At 35.7% G+C, this 16,664-nt stretch overlaps 1 protein-coding gene across 1 annotated transcript in view; it reads left to right on the forward strand.

Moving 5' to 3' along the window:
• Positions 1-16,664, forward strand: part of nAChRalpha1 (nicotinic acetylcholine receptor alpha1) — a 248,187-nt gene that overhangs the window by 204,646 nt on the left and 26,877 nt on the right. Inside the window, exon 5 of the mRNA XM_067777803.1 lies at positions 16,474-16,654. Coding sequence (XP_067633904.1) covers positions 16,474-16,654 — 181 coding nt within the window. The remainder of the gene's footprint in view (positions 1-16,473; positions 16,655-16,664) is intronic.

The following is a 16,664-nucleotide window of genomic DNA, read 5'->3' on the forward strand; positions in this document are numbered from 1 at the left end:
AAAAAAAATTTAAATACAATTTCATTAAACGCATAAAAAAGTATTAGAACCAACTAGCATCAATGAAAATTTAAATAATTTTTAAAAAACAAAAGAACAAAAATTACTCTTAATGCGCCTAAACCTTTGTGTGATATATCAGTTCACAATATTGCGAAAAAGACAGGAATTGAGCCCCTAATCTCTCGCAAGTGAGTCCAAAATTTTCTACGTTGACTTATCGTAATCAAACTACACAATTTTAAAAATACCTTATGAAATTTAACTATTATACTCAGATAACATAGATATATATGATACGTTTACATTATATTGGATAAGATACTTCAGGTAGATTGTAGCTGATTAAATCGGGTATTTATTATTAGAAAGAAAATGAGTAAATTGAACTAGCTAAGACTAAAAACTAAGACAAAATGATATTAAATAGCTATGCTTTTAAATGACTAAATAGGAGTTATTAAAATGATATTTAGTAAGAATAAATTTAACTTGGGTAATTTGAATTATTTTTAATTTGAACTTGGTTAAAATTATGTAGCTTTAAATTGGATAAAACCAAAATAAGAAAGGATTAAGTAATATCAGATCAGATAAGATATTTGTGTTTCTCAACTTTGCTTAAGGTAAGCATATTTCTGATTGCATTTCTGCATGTTCAAATCGATTAGCTAAGACTAAATTAAATTAGATTAGGTAAAAAAAGGTTTTAGAGGATTTTTTATATTTCTTTAAATTACGATCAAATAAAACAAGGCAAGTTTGAATAAGTTAAGATTGTAAAGCATTCTATTCCGTAGGATTATAATACATAAGATAAGGTCAGATGAGATTAAAGTAGATAAGTTCAATCATAGTGGGACTTGGTTACATAGATTAAATATTAGAGTTGTAAAATAATCCACGATTACCCTGTTTATTTCATTGTAATCAAATCTTGATTGTATTTATTTTTTTGATCGTAAAAATTACCAATGCGCAATCAAACATTGCAGTAAAATTTCATATCTATTTTGTGATTGTCAAAATTACAATATTCAATGAAAATTTTGTTTACCATCAAGCTGACTGCAATTAATTTAAAGACGCAATCAAATACTAAGATAGCATTGATCAAATATGCCATAGTTGGGAACTTTCATACATCATCTGCATTTCTGGTAGCTTGTCGGTGTATACGATTAGGTATGTTTGAAATGCACTGAAGCCCAGCACATCGGTGCACTAGCCGCTATTCTGGTATCATATTCGTTGAAATAAATTTAAAAAAAAAAACCAAAGTGATTGTTTTTGAGATTTGTAGCAATTTTTATTTTTTAATAATTGTAGCAGTAAAGTGAATGCAATTGGCGGCCACCGTGGTGTGATGGTAGCGTGCTCCGCCTATCACACCGTATGCCCTGGGTTCAACTCCCGGGCAAAAGCAACATCAAAATTTTAGAAATAAGATTTTTCAATTAGAAGAAAATTTTTCTAAGCGGGGTCGCCCCTCGGCAGTGTCTGGCAAGCGCTCCGATTGTATTTCTGCCATGAAAAGCTCTCAGTGAAAACTCATCTGCCTTGCAGATGCCGTTCGGAGTCGGCATAAAACACGTAGGTCCCGTCCGGCCAATTTGTAGGGAAAAATCAAGAGGAGCACGACGCAAATTGGAAGAAAAGCTCGGCCTTAGATCTCTTCGGAGGTTATCGCGCCTTACATTTATTTTTTTTTTTTTTTAAGTGAATGCAATCACATACATACAGATGATTGTTGATTGTAATTTTGACAATCTGAAAATATACAATCATATATGATAACAAGTAAGGAAGGCTAAGTTCGCGTGTAACCGAACATTACATACTCAGTTGAGAGCTGTGGAGACAAAGTAAGGGAAAATCACCATGTTTTAAAAAGAACCTAGGGTAACCCTGGAATGTGTTTGTATGACATGTGTATCAAATGGAAGGTATTAAAGAGTATTTTAAGAGGAAGTGTGCGATAGTTCTATAGATGGACGGCATTTAGGGATATCGCCATAAAGGTGGACCAGGCCTGACTCTAGAATTTGTTTGTACGATATGGGTATCAAATGAAAGGTGATAATGAGTATTTTAAAAGGGAGTGGGCCTTAGTTCTATAGATGGACGCCATTTCGAGATATCGCCATAAAGGTGGACCAGGGGTCACTCTAGAATTTGTTGTACGATATGGGTATCAAATGAAAGGTGATAATGAGTATTTTAAAAGGGAGTGGGCCTTAGTTCTATAGATGGACGCCTTTTCGAGATATCGCCATAAAGATGGACCAGGAGTGACTCTAGAATTGGTTTGTACGATATGGGTATCAAATGAAAGGTGTTAATGAGTATTTTAAGAGGGCGTGGGCCTTAGTTCTATAGGTGGACGCCTTTTCGAGATATCGCCATAAAGGTGGACCAGGGGTCACTCTAGAATTTGTTGTACGATATGGGTATCAAATGAAAGGTGATAATGAGTATTTTAAAAGGGAGTGGGCCTTAGTTCTATAGATGGACGCCTTTTCGAGATATCGCCATAAAGATGGACCAGGAGTGACTCTAGAATTGGTTTGTACGATATGGGTATCAAATGAAAGGTGTTAATGAGTATTTTAAGAGGGCGTGGGCCTTAGTTCTATAGGTGGACGCCTTTTCGAGATATCGCCATAAAGGTGGACCAGGGGTCACTCTAGAATTTGTTGTACGATATGGGTATCAAATGAAAGGTGATAATGAGTATTTTAAAAGGGAGTGGGACTTAGTTCTATAGGTGGATGCCTTTTCGAGATATCGCCATAAAGGTGGGCCAGGGGTGACTCTAAATTTTTTTTGTACGATATGGGTATCAAATGAAAGGTGTTAATGAATATTTTAAAAAGGAGTGGGCCTTAGTTCTATATGTGGACGCCTTTTCGAGATATCGCCATAAACGTAGACCAGGGGTGACTCTAGAATGTGTTTGTACGATATGGGTATCAAATCAAAGGTATTAATGAGGGTTTTAAAAGGGAGTGGCCCTTAGTTGTATATGTGAAGGCGTTTTCGAGATATCGACCAAAATGTGGGCCACGGTGATCCAGAGCATCATCTGTCGGCTACCGCTAATTTATTTATATATATAATACCACGAACAGTATTCCTTCCAAGATTCCAAGAACTTTTAATTTCGCCCTGCAAAAGTTTTTCATTTTCTTCTACTTAATATGGTAGGTGTCACACCCATTTTACCAAGTTTTTTTCTAAAGTTATATTTTGCGTCAATAGACCAATACAATTACCATGTTTCATCCCTTTTTTCGTATTTGGTATATAATTATGGCAATTTTTTCATTTTTCGTAATTTTCGATATCGAAAAAGTGGGCGTGGTCATGGTCGCATTTCGGCCATTTTTTACACCAAAAGTGAGTTCAGATAAGTACGTGAACTGACTTTAGTAAAGATATATCGATTTTTGCTCAAGTTATCCTGTTAACGGCCGAGCGGAAGGACAGAAGGCCGACTGGAAGGACAGACGGCCGACTGTGTACAAAAACTGGGCGTGGCTTCAACCGATTTCGCCCTTTTTCACAGAAAACAGTTATCGTCCTAGAATCTAAGCCTCTACCACACAAGGATTGGTAAATTTTTGTTCGACTTATGGCATTAAAAGTATTCTAGACAAATTAAATGAAAAAAGGCGGAGCCATGCCCATTTTGAAATTTTCTTTTAATTTTGTATTTTGTTGCAACATATCAATACTGGAGTTGAATGTTGACATAATTTATTTATATACTTAAAGATATTAACTTTTCTTTCAAAATTTGAATTTAAAAAAAATTTTTTTTAAAAAGTGGCCGTGGTCGTTCTCCGATTTTGCTAATTTTTATTAACCAGACATATAGTGATAAGAGTAATGTGCCTGCCAAATTTCATCATGATATCTTCAACGACTGCCAAATTACAGCTTGCAAAACTTCTAAATTACCTTCTTTTAAAAGTGGGCGGTGCCACGCCCATTGTCCAAAATTTTACTAGTTTTCTATTCTGTGTCATAAGTTCAACTCACCTACCAAGTTTCATCGCTTAAGCCGTATTTGGTAATGAATTATGGCACTTTTTCGATTTTTCTAAATTTTCGATATAGAAAAAGTGGGCGTGGTTATTTTCCGATATCGTTCATCTTAAATAGCAATCTGAGACGAGTGCCCAGGAACCTACATAACAAATTTCATCAAGATACCTCAAAACTTGCTCAAGTTATCGTGTTAACGGACAGACGGACGGACGGACGGACATGGCTCAATCGAATTTTTTTTCGATACTGATGATTTCGATATATGGAAGTCTATATCTCTCTCGCTTCCTTTATACCTGTACAACCAACCGTTATCCAATCAAAGTTAATATACTCTGTGAGCTCTGCTCAACTGAGTATAAAAATGCAGTGGTAGCAAAATTTGTTTCATTTTGTATTAACATATTTTTGATCGACTTAAGGCATTAAAAACAAAGTTTTTGCGGTTAAAAAGCCAACCCTCCGAGTGTATTTTTCCCATAAAAAGTGAAAATTCATTAGCCTTGGAAATGCCCTTCCGAATCGGCATAAAATGTGTGTGTATCGTCCCCTCAATTTGTAAGGTAATCAAAAATGTAACAAATAAATCTAAGGCGCGCTTCGGAAGAGATTTTGCGTCGTGCTTCTTTTGTTTTACCTACAAATTTGCTGGACGGGACCTACATATTTTATGCCGACTGTGAACGGCATCTGCTAGGCAGATGTGTTTTCTCTGAGAGCTTTCCGTGACAGAAATACACACGCAGTGCTTGCCAAACACTGTCGAGGGGCGACCGCGTTTAGAAATACGTTCTTCTTATAGAAAAAACTTGTCTCTAAAATTATTATGTTGCTTTGCCCGGGCGTGAACCCAGAATTTCGTGGTGGTAGGCTGAGCACGCTACCATCATGGCGACCACCAAATTAAAATTAGCCCGACGCAAATTGGAAAAGAAGCTTGGTGCGAATCTCCTCGAAGGTAAATCACGTCAAGTATTTTTTCATGGCATTATAACGTTTTGTGGAGCGATTTACTAAATAGAAGGGGATCAGAACTATTTTCCTATTTTTTAAATTTTTGTACTTTGCACTACCATATCTCTACTGGTTGTATTGTTACGTACCATATACATATATATTGAAAATTTGTTTTAAATTAAAAGTGTTAGCCCTTTTTTAAAGCAAGCGTGGCCCTTATCCGTTTTGATTGGATCTATAACAGAGACCATATTTCCGCCAAATTGCAAGTTGATATCAACGGCTTTTGATTTACGGCTTGCAAAACTTTTAAATTTTCTTCTCTTTAATGTGCACGCCCATTTTGCCAAGTTTCACCAATTCAACAGTATTCGCTAAACCATATTTGAAAGTCGGCATGGATATAATTTGATTTCGATCATTTTTAATACCATCCACCAAAATTTCAGAGTAGAACAAAGAAGCTCTGATGCATGACAAGTTAAAATATATTGAAATTTTATGGAGTTACCAGCTTTTCATAACTTTTTTGGAGTCAGTGATTCTGCACAATAAACACATACTTTCTTTTGCCACCATATGCAGAAATCATCTCTCATTCCATCATTATATCGGATTTAGTCAAATGCGGAGCTTTTACCGCATCGTGGACGATCTTAGTTTGCGCTCAGGTTATTGTGTTAATGGACTAAACTTTTTTGATCTTAAAAATGTAGACCATCGGCACTTGGTAAAGTATCGGGGATCCTTTACTCCGTACTTGAAAGAAAGCATCGAGTACGAAATACTCGAGTATTTTTTGGAAATGTATCAATACTACTCACTCAGTACTCGTATCGTTCTATCACTACCTACAGTTCTCGCACATATCAAAATGAGTGTTTTGAATATTTGAAAATAAGTCGGACTGTGCCACTACAAAATTAACGGCTAATATTTTTATTCAAAGCAACATTTTTTTTCTTTTCGGTCCATTTATATAAAGTAGTCTCATATTCCTATTTTCATCTTTTTATTATCATTAAAGTGGTTATATTGCAGTTTTAATTAGGCTTTTTTGCCTGTTTTAAGCTGCTTTTGCCCTACTTCAACGAAAAGACATGCCCGCACGCACATACACATTACCATTCATGGCATTGGCACATTTTCCCAACGAGCTGCACATTTTTCTTTTGTTTGTTATCTCTGCCACAGCTGCAGGTATTTGCATTGCTTGCAGATTTCGTTAGCTCTAAAAATAAGCTGGGTAAAGCATCCACCTTTACACGGTTTTTAGCGCTGCTGCGCAACCAGAAGTTTTCCAACCAGCAATTTGGTGGGTGCAACGCGCTCTTAACAAATACCATTTGTGTTTGTATTAATGTGGATAATTTTGACAGGTTTAGTTTTTATCAGAGCGACAATTACCTCGAGGGAGAGCGAAATTGCCGTTTGTGTTGTTGTTAGTAGAGGTGGCTCAATAAGCCATGCAAGAATGTGTTAAAATAGCGTCACACACAAGCACACATACATGCATATGTACTTGTATATATCGGTGGTTATGTGTGTGTTTTAACAATTGTGTGCTCGACCAGCATTTCGCTGGTTCGAACTCATTGAAAGTTTTGTAATTTACGAGCATTCGCGTACTATTGCATTACCAATGTGCGGTTATGCTGCCATACTTGTGAGCGTGAATGCTTCTAGTTTGCACTAATTGTTCGGCACAAGTGTTGCGGTATATGCCAAATTCGTTTAAATATGCAAAAGCTCGTGGGAATGTTCCTGTGTACTTACAAATGCACATAACCAACAAAAAATTGCATTAGAGGTTGTAAGCCTTGAGGGATTCTATGGCAGCATTGCTTGCTTAGTAGACAGATAAAATTTGAAATAATAAACTAACAAAAATGGCAGACCAGTATCAAATTGTTTTGTTTGTTGTTTTTTTTCATAGCTAAAAAATATATACACCTTTCCAGTTTATATTCATTAATGTTCAAGCTTCTTTTTTAATTTTAGAAAATTATAATTTAAGTTCATAGACTGCAATTTAAACTCAGAAAAATAAAATATCTATATATATAAAAATCAATGTCCGTTTGTGTGAGGCTTATAGAATCAAAAACTATCCGGTCCATTTTGTTCAAACTTTCACATAAGTTGCGTATACCTCACGCGGTGGTTTGCACATAGGTTTGGATGCGATTGACGCACAGGGTCTCGAGATATAGGCCAAAAAATGGACCCGGGTAACACTAGGATGTGTTTTTACATTATGGGATACATAGGGTCTCGAGATATAGGCCAAAACGGGACCTGGATACACCTAGAATGTGTTTTTACATTATGGGTATCAAACTGAAGCAGTTGATGTATGCTTTAATACAGAGTAAGTTTTACACCGCTGGGTGACTAGGGTCTCGAGATATAGGCCGAAAGATGGACCAGGATACACCTAGAATGTGTGCGTATTATGGATATCAAATGAAAGCTGTTGCTGACAGCTTTAAAGTAATTTTCATTGTGATATTCGATTTAGTCGCATCAACCTGAAAAAACTGATAAATATGCATGCGAAGCCGAAATAAAGACATGGATTAATAATACTCTCATACCTATTTACATACGTCCTATTCGATTTGTCTGAAATTTGGTATATAAAAAAGCCTATATTAGTATTTACGATGCTTTTTTCCGGGAAGTAGACTAGAGATGAACTGGGACTGGGATTAGGACTAGGACTGGGGCTGAGACTCGAAGTGGGACTGAGCCTACAACTAGGAATGGGACTGGAATAAAGTACATACCACCCTCTGAGACTGGCAATAAGGGATGAAGAAGAATGAGAAGAACTTGAGAGAAGAGAAAAGAGAGAAGGAGACTGAGAAAGAGATAGAGTGAGACTAAGATGAAGATAGATGAAGGGAAAAAGACGGAGGGAGTCGTGAATAAAAGGATTAGGAAAAATGTATGCAGATATACCAAATTTAGGGCAGAACATCGTCTGCCGGGTCTGCTAGTAAGTTATAGAAATTAAAATTTAATTTCGGAATTTTCATTTAAAATTTTTGAAATTAGAATCAAGTTTAGAAAACTCCAATTTTATTTGAGAAAAATTGTATTTAAAATTTGGAAAGTTATAAGTACGGTGTTCTTTTTAGAAAGTCATTGCTATTAATTTTCCTATTTGCTTGCATAGAACTCAAACGATAGACCGAGTTGAGTTGTACTTTTCTGAAGTTGAACTGCAATTTTCCGAATTTGAATGGGAATTTCTGAACTTCAGTTGCGATTTCTGAATTAAAATTGGGAGTTCCTTAAATTTATTTGAAATTTTCTTAATTTAAATTGTAATTTTCTGGATTGAAACTGCAATTTTCTGAACTTTAATTGAAAACTTTGAACTTGAAATGTAATTTTCGCAATCTAGAGTGAAAAATCTGAACTTTGTTTGCAATTTTCTGAACTTAAACTAGAAAAGATGAAAAGAAAATAATTAATAATCTTTGGAGCGCAGCGTTGCATAAAGAATGATTTTGATAAAATTTCATTTAAATTTCTCATAAGACACATTCCTGACAAGAGATTAGGATACCGATACGATACCAAACTGAAATTTCCATTACCCAACAACGACATTTTTCGTTGAAAATTTCTACCACGGAATTTTGGGAAGCTATTCTCATAACCCTAATATTCTGCCAAACCCAAATATCATACCGGGTCTGTCGATCACTAGATCTTTTTAACCAAAAATGCCTTCCTTTGACAAATCCCAGCTTCCAAGAACGCAATCATTTAGCCTAGCTTGCAATTTCGCCTGCTCTGTCTATTTTAAGAGGCCAGAGTATCACGCTTTGTATTTCGAGAATGAGTTGTAATAATGCCAATTTTACTAGATGAATTTTTTCTTGAGATATAGATATAAATATTTTGAGTATCGCGTGTCTTAATTTCGATATTATCGGATAACGGGTGTGAGTAGAGCGATACTTGAAACGAAATACTGTGCAATCTTTTAGCACAAAGGCAGATTTGTGCTATTAAGAATATGACGAAGCATGAAATCATCGAACTGAATCGTTTTTTGTTTTTTCAAAAAAAGGACACACTAATATTTCAATATTCAAGCGATTCAAATTTTAAATAAAGAGAGCAGGGAATCAAAATTAGTCTAGCCAAACTTTCTGCAACTTTCACTATAAAGATTGAAAACCTGATGCTAAATGAAATAAACGTTATATAAGGTTCTAGTAGATAGCAATTAGCAATATCCACACAAACAAACATACGCACGTATCTAGATAAATATGCATGCGTAAACTTTTATTTAACCACAAATAGAAAATTAAATGCATTCATGAGAATGAAGGTGCCTACATATATATACATGTATATGTACATATGTGTGTACATCCGCAACTACACGTATTTTAGAAACTCATTTGTTTTCCGGTTATGTGGGCATTTGCTTTCATTTTTATTTATTGCATTTCACGCTATTTATGTTATTTCGTTTGAGTTTGGCACAAATTGTAAATAGATGGGAGAAAGGTCACTCCGAAAGCAAAAATGCTGCAGAGTTGTACACAAAATTTATTCCCAGAAGTACGAGAGCCATTAAAATTAATTCGACATCTCAGATTTTTAAATAACAAAAAAAATCAGTTAATGCAGTCTTTAGTTCTTGAAATATTACCTTTCTCGACTGTTTTATGTAGCAGTGTATCAATGATCGTATTAAATAGTGAAGCTACAAAAAATTAAGTTTACAAAACAGCAGGAAAATCTTATATAAGGGAAACTTTATAAAAATTATATATAATATTTTTTTTACATTTCCCTTAACTATTTTCATGTTCCCGTCTGAGGCTAAACTCCTGCATGTGTCGCGTATTAACAGTTGTATACAAACATTTAACAGACAGTTGACGGATCTTTAGCTTCACGAGGCTAATATAACATTACTGTAATATTACAAGCCTACACGCATACACATACTCATATTAGAGGTTTACGCCGATCACTTAATAGGCGGCGGCGGCGTAGGCTCTATTACTTTAAAAAGTTTGACTTTTCTAGTATTAGGGAAAGGTTTTGTTTGTGTGTATTTAAGGAAATCAACGTATTGGCCATTTCGGAAAGATCCCGGGGTTTTGCCTCAAGATCTCGCAGACCGTTCAAAAATTTTCAGGAGTAGCTCCTTGCGGAGGGATTGTCCCTCGTTCACTTACTCCAGAGAGCCTTCGAACCTAACCCCGGTCTTTGAGATTGGTACTGCTACGTCTGCCGAAAAGGAATAGAGATACATAAAATAGCCACACTTTTTTCTGCATATCTCGTGCAAAGCGTAGTTTCACCTAGGGTTAACTCCTAATAATCGTCGTGACCACAATTTCTTTAAATCATTTGTGGCTCCTAAGCGGTCACGCACAAAGGCGAGCCCCGGTTGCTGTTAATGGTCTATTAATACTCATGACTCTCGTAGCACAGGTCGCTTCCAGTTTTTTCGGCTGTTTTTAAGAGCTACAATTCCCGATGTCCTAACAGTGCAATCCCGACAACCAGTTGCTACCACGCCTCCTGACCCTCACACCATATGCCAGCACAGAAGCTATAGGACTGCGACTTCAAACGCATACCTTCGTCGACTTCACTTTCCTAGGAGCTCTAAGTGTAGCTCCGAAGACTTTCCAACGGATGCTCTTGTCACGCTATGCTGCCGAGCTACACCAGAGAAACACCTTGAAACGTTAGGGAGTGACTTTTCGGCCAAGGATGCCGCCTTCGAAATCATAAGCAATGTAAGTGGAAGTCATTGCGTAATGGATGAAATTCGTATAATCCTCGGCGCATCTACATAATTAAAATTTTACAAGGACCCTGGATAAAACGATATTTTAGAATGAAAGTCGACCGATTTTAAGTTGAAGGATGTTTACTGCTGTTTTCCAGCCTTATGATATAAGAGGTCATTATGGATGACCGCGTAGCTTCAGTTTTCAGATTAGTTCGACTGTCCACTACGTTAGGGTAGTAGCACACACGGTCATTAGTTCGACTGTCTTGGGAAAACTTTTGAGTGTTCTTGCGAAGGACAAAGCCTCACCTGGTAAATATACATATGTGCCCACGTTTTCTCATTTGTAAAAGGAGCTGTAACGTGTAGGTGATATTTAAACTTGGTTGAAAGGCTATAATCAATGTGATTCACTCCATGGGACTAGTTTTGGATAGGGCCGCCAACTTTCGGAAATGTCAAACCGGGATACTTAGGTGTTGAAGGATGAAGTGTGAAAATCAAAATTCATATTTCAGACGCTATTGTATTGTTTCGCAAATAAACAACAGATTTTTTAATGTAAGCGCAAATGATTTTTCAAAACCTTCCATACGTACATATATCCTCAACTTAAGTATGAGGTAAGAATCATTTCAAAGGAATGTTTATGCCCATAGAACCTACTAAAGGATTTTGCATCACTGATTTCGCTTATTCCTTCAGCCAATCGCAATATAAAATTTTTTAAAAATTGGCACCTTTGTTGTTTTTTTTTTTAACAACTTGAGGACAATTTGAAACGCCTGGGTCATTTTATTTGAATTCATTGTTCATTATTAATTTTTTGAAAAAAATATGCAAAGTGAGCATATAAATTTGTTATATAACTTTTCTTTGAGTGTTTTGTTTTAATAACTTGGTGAATTGAGTGATGCAAAGTCCGTGTTAAGCTGACATCGAAAGCGCCTGTTTTTTTAAATAACGTTTGAACAGTTAGAAAGGGTTAAATTTCGCAATTAGTTTCTTATAACTGGCAGTGATGCGCATCCGTTGATACCACTTTCGACCATATCCGACCAATTTTCGACATAAACAATAAATGGCCTAAACAGTCCTAAACGAGTAGAAAATATAGTAACACTTTGTGTTGGCTGGATGGTAGGTTTTCACAAACACCTGTAGACGAGCTCAAAATACAAAGAACCTTATTATTCCCACTAACTAAAATATATATCCTTTACCGCAGCGCACTAGTTCCGAACTACTTTCATCAAGAGAGGAGACTAGTTCAGAATCTGTCATAAATATCCTACGAAATGGCAAATGCCCCTTTGCAGACCTTTTGAACGCATTTTTAACTGGTTTGGTTGTAGGTGTTTCTGAAATATTAGGTTCCTTTGAGTAATTGATTCAAATTCATATAGAGACTTAAGCGCTGCTGGTACAAGTGTGGTTACCAACTGTGCTGCTCTGTATCCGATTAGCAACACTTCGAAGGTTATCATTAAACCTGGTAAATAAAATAAAAATAAAATAAATAGAGGTATGGCAAAATTGCCATATATTTGAATACATCTTCACCAAAAATTTGGAAGCGTTCCTATAACAGCGAACATATTGTAACGAATTTACTGCAATTCCGCTTATTTCAAATCTTCTACTAAGGTTCGAATCGCTGAACTGTTGAATAAATAACTCCACTGTTCAATAATGCAAAATGGCCTTTATTAAAGTACTTCACAATAAATAACACTGCTATTGCTCGCCAGATAGCGTCTTAAATTGAACTGATTGTCGAGCCTCTACTCTTGCTGCCTTTTATACTCTGTGGTTTCTCGTTCGCATCTTCTAAGCGCTTACATTTCCAGAATCTACTAGTTGGTTATCTGCTATAAATTTCTCAGCTATAATTACAGATGCACAATTTTTATAGCTTCTCTCATAGCTCATGCGCGTGTGTTTGTGAATAATACTGGCACAATTATTGAATACTTTCATTAGTATCTCAGATATATGCATGTTGTTGTGCGTTGCTTCTCCGCTGCGTGTACGTACATATGTGTAGACATAATGATTAACTTGGTTATGTGCATACAAGTCACTGCTTAGCATCGGCTTAGAGATGACAGTACCCCTTAGTGTTGCTAATATTCGTAACAATATGTATGCCGCTTTTCAAAAGCTATATCCGCATGCAATGAAAGTGAATAATAAATTTTCCGCTTATGAAAAGTTTTACATTTTTTTGTTAAGGCGATTATTAATTAAGGTATCGATATATTGGCAAACTCACCAAACCTTTAAAGATTCTCTTTCTCGGATGTTACTCTGAAAAATATTTTAGGTGAACTTTGAACGGAGAGAAACAAAGTTTTTCACACTTTTTTAAGCGTAGATCTGACTTATTTTATTGTTCTTTGCGCCACAAAACTTTGAGGCATCGAGATGTCGTTCTGAGATGTCAACAGATCCTAAATATCATATTTGAGAAAAATTCTAACTACCCCTGAATTATTAAAAATTGTGGACACTTGTATTAGCGCAGCTCGTTTTCGACTCATCAGAAATGTTCGTATTTTTTTTATAGGTTTTTGAAGCAACTAAGGATCGAAATTCGGCTTAGCTACGACGAGTGCTTATTAAAAACCTAAAATATCTGTGTTCTCCAATTTTTGATTTTGAAGGTTCTGGCTGAAGTGTCAAAAATCTTAATCTCCATCACAATATTCATTTTCAAGTCCTCACTTTTTGAGATATATGTAATGGGGACTATAGACATTTATGTATGTGGCAAATGTGCCGCTTTTCCGATTAAAATTAATAATAACAAAGTATATTTAACATTACTTTGAAAAATCAATCTCTTTACATACATTTTCGATCTTTGGCTATACCTTTTTGAGAAATAATATAAAACGAAAAGCGCCAACATGGAAAAACACCTTTCCTGTGCTTTCATATTTTAAAACATGTTTTCCTAAAAGTTAAGGTATTGGCAGTCTTGAGTGAATGGGACGATATCCAACCAAGTCTTGGTTTGTTTGAAAAGTTATTATAAATGTAAGACTAACTGGTATCATTTTCCGTATTGTTCTTCTACCGTGACAAATGGAAAAACCTTAAAGAACTTTCGTTACCTATTGATGGTTTTGCTTAAACATTTTTAAGGGAGAGATTGGAAATTATAATCAAGTTTCCTCATGCGTTTGTGCCATTTTATAAATGGCGCCTAGACAGACACATCCCGTTAGTGGTAGGTACTGTACTTAGCGCTTTCTGAAATACGTAAATATACAATTCGAATTCTTCGATCCACCGCTTCCATTAAGGCACATTTACCATAAGCTGTAAGCGCATTTTTTTACTTACTTAACTATGTACTTACAATTTCTGCATTCACTAATTCTGCCAATCAATTTTCATGATAATCCAAAGAGTAATTTGAGTCACTTAAAATTTGTGCACAAAATTGCTACCAAAGTTCTTGCATATATGGAAAACTGAACAAACAATCAGAATTTGGAAATTCTGTGTACTTTGTACTGATAGCAAGGGATCTCTTCAGTTTCATATGCTGGCAAAACTTGAAGCGACGAACTCACAGCATTTGCACAAAAACTTCATTGAAAAGTTGATATTCTTTGAACTTGGCGCAGAGCTCAAAGTAGGTAGCAGCAGCTCTTTTATCAGCGGTAATGTACCACTTAGTGATTTGTGTCAGATAAAACACGCGCTTGTACATGCGAACGCCTGCCAATGTAGATATGCAAGTGCCTTTGATTGAGCAGATACGTCTACTTCTGGTGCAGTCACCTACGACCCATAAAAAAGACTCGAAATTTTTGTTTCTACTTTTTGGTATATGCGTTTGTAGTTCATTGGATTTTGCCTGAATGTACTGAACGTTTATAGTTTATTAGCTTAGTGTGCCTGGTTTTAAACTGCTTCTACAAAATTCTTAGAGATAGAGTCATGTTTCACTTTCTGTTTCTCCATACCTGATTACTATAACTTGAGCCAAATGATATACAATATCGAAATATAAATTAGCATGTTACTCTGAAATCACAAATCAGTCATTTCTGGGAAAAATACCTCGCAAAAATTTCAATTATGAAGTAGTTTATACAAAAACTTCACTCGACAACTTTCATCCTTTCCTTAAAAGGAATCAGAGCTCACTCACTTCTTTTTGGTTTTCATATCATGCAGAGGAAGCTACTCACTTTTTTTCTATGATAAAAATAAATAAATAAATGCAAGGCGTAATAACCTCCTAATAGATTTACTTTTTTACAAATTGGCGGGACGGGACCTACATGTTCTAAGCCGACTCCGAACGGCATTTGTAAGGCATTGAGAAACTTTTCATGTCAGAAATGCACTCGGAGTGCTTGTCAAATCATTTCCGACAGCGATCCCGCTTAGAAAACCCTTTTTATATTGAAAAAACTTTTTCTTAAATTTTGATATTGCTTTGCCCTTTGCGACCCCAGGGTCTTTGGTATGGTAAGCGGAGCACGCTAACACCACACCACAGCGGCCGATCACCATACAAAAATTGTGCTCTTTTTCTTTTACTTCTTTAACGCCCTCGTATAGAAAACTTGCAGTTAGATCCCTTTTCGGCAGGTTAAATTTAAAAAAATCTTGGCATGAAATTTTCTTCTGGAAAATAGTCGAAATTGTTTGATTTCTCGTCCTTCGATTTTTATGATTAACATCAAATTAATTTGGTCTTGAAAAGTTCCGTCTTTCATATTTAGGCTATTTTGGGCTCTGAAGTTTTTTGGACTTAGGTAGTTTTGGTTATTTTCCAAGTTAAAGCTCTCTAAAATATGTTTCTTTTTTCACCGACAATAAAAACGAATACGAAACTAAAAAATTACGGCCAAGCTCAAACGAAAATAAGTTATAAGAAATTAAACAGGTTCTCAATATCAAATTAATAATAAATCGCACAGTTTTTAACAATGGCATAGCTAATGAATAAGTTAAAACAAAAGATAATTTCGGCTATTTTAAAAAGGATAACAAAAAAAATTAAATTTTTACTCCGGGACTCGTTCACCCTAGCCGCAAGGAACCGACCCAGTCTAAACGTAAACCGTATCTATGCTGAAACCTCTTCGTTTTAAGAACTACACAGAGAAACGCTGCTTTATTCCCTCGGTACAAGTTTCCAGAGTTCGGGTAAACAGAAGGCTATAAATATAGGCTTTGATAAAAATCCATCTGCTTTTCCTTTCACCTATCCGTCTCGCTATCCGTGTACCGCTTCCTTTACCTTTCTATTTAAATCATGAATACAATTTTTAAAAATGCACCTTCCGAAAAGCTACGTATTTACCAAATTTTCCACAATCGGATTTGGATTTTTAGAATATCGGTTGTGGGCCACTTTCCGGATGGAAAAGCATCACAAAAACAAATCTGTTCAAAACGCTACCTCAGTACGAAATTCCAAACAAATCGGAACATAATTAAGATTTATTAGAAAAGTTCCGAAAGTGTGGATAGAAAGCTCCCTTTTCATCCCTAACAGCTTACATATGTATATGTAAATTAAACAAAAGCGCTTAAATTTTTAAACCTGACTAGTTCAATACATCCATACATACGTAGACATGCAGTTATAAGTTCTGAATAATGCCGAATCACAAATTTTATTTATACCTATCTTTCCCTTTCTCTTTCAGCGCTGACGGCAATTACGAAGTGACAATAATGACTAAAGCTATTTTACATCATACCGGCAAAGTGGTGTGGAAACCGCCCGCCATTTATAAATCATTTTGCGAAATTGATGTGGAATATTTTCCATTCGATGAGCAAACGTGTTTCATGAAATTTGGCTCGTGGACATATGACGGATATATGGTAAGGATAT

Source organism: Eurosta solidaginis, chromosome 1, assembly GCF_040869045.1.
Source record: "Eurosta solidaginis isolate ZX-2024a chromosome 1, ASM4086904v1, whole genome shotgun sequence".
NCBI lineage: Eukaryota > Metazoa > Arthropoda > Insecta > Diptera > Tephritidae > Eurosta > Eurosta solidaginis.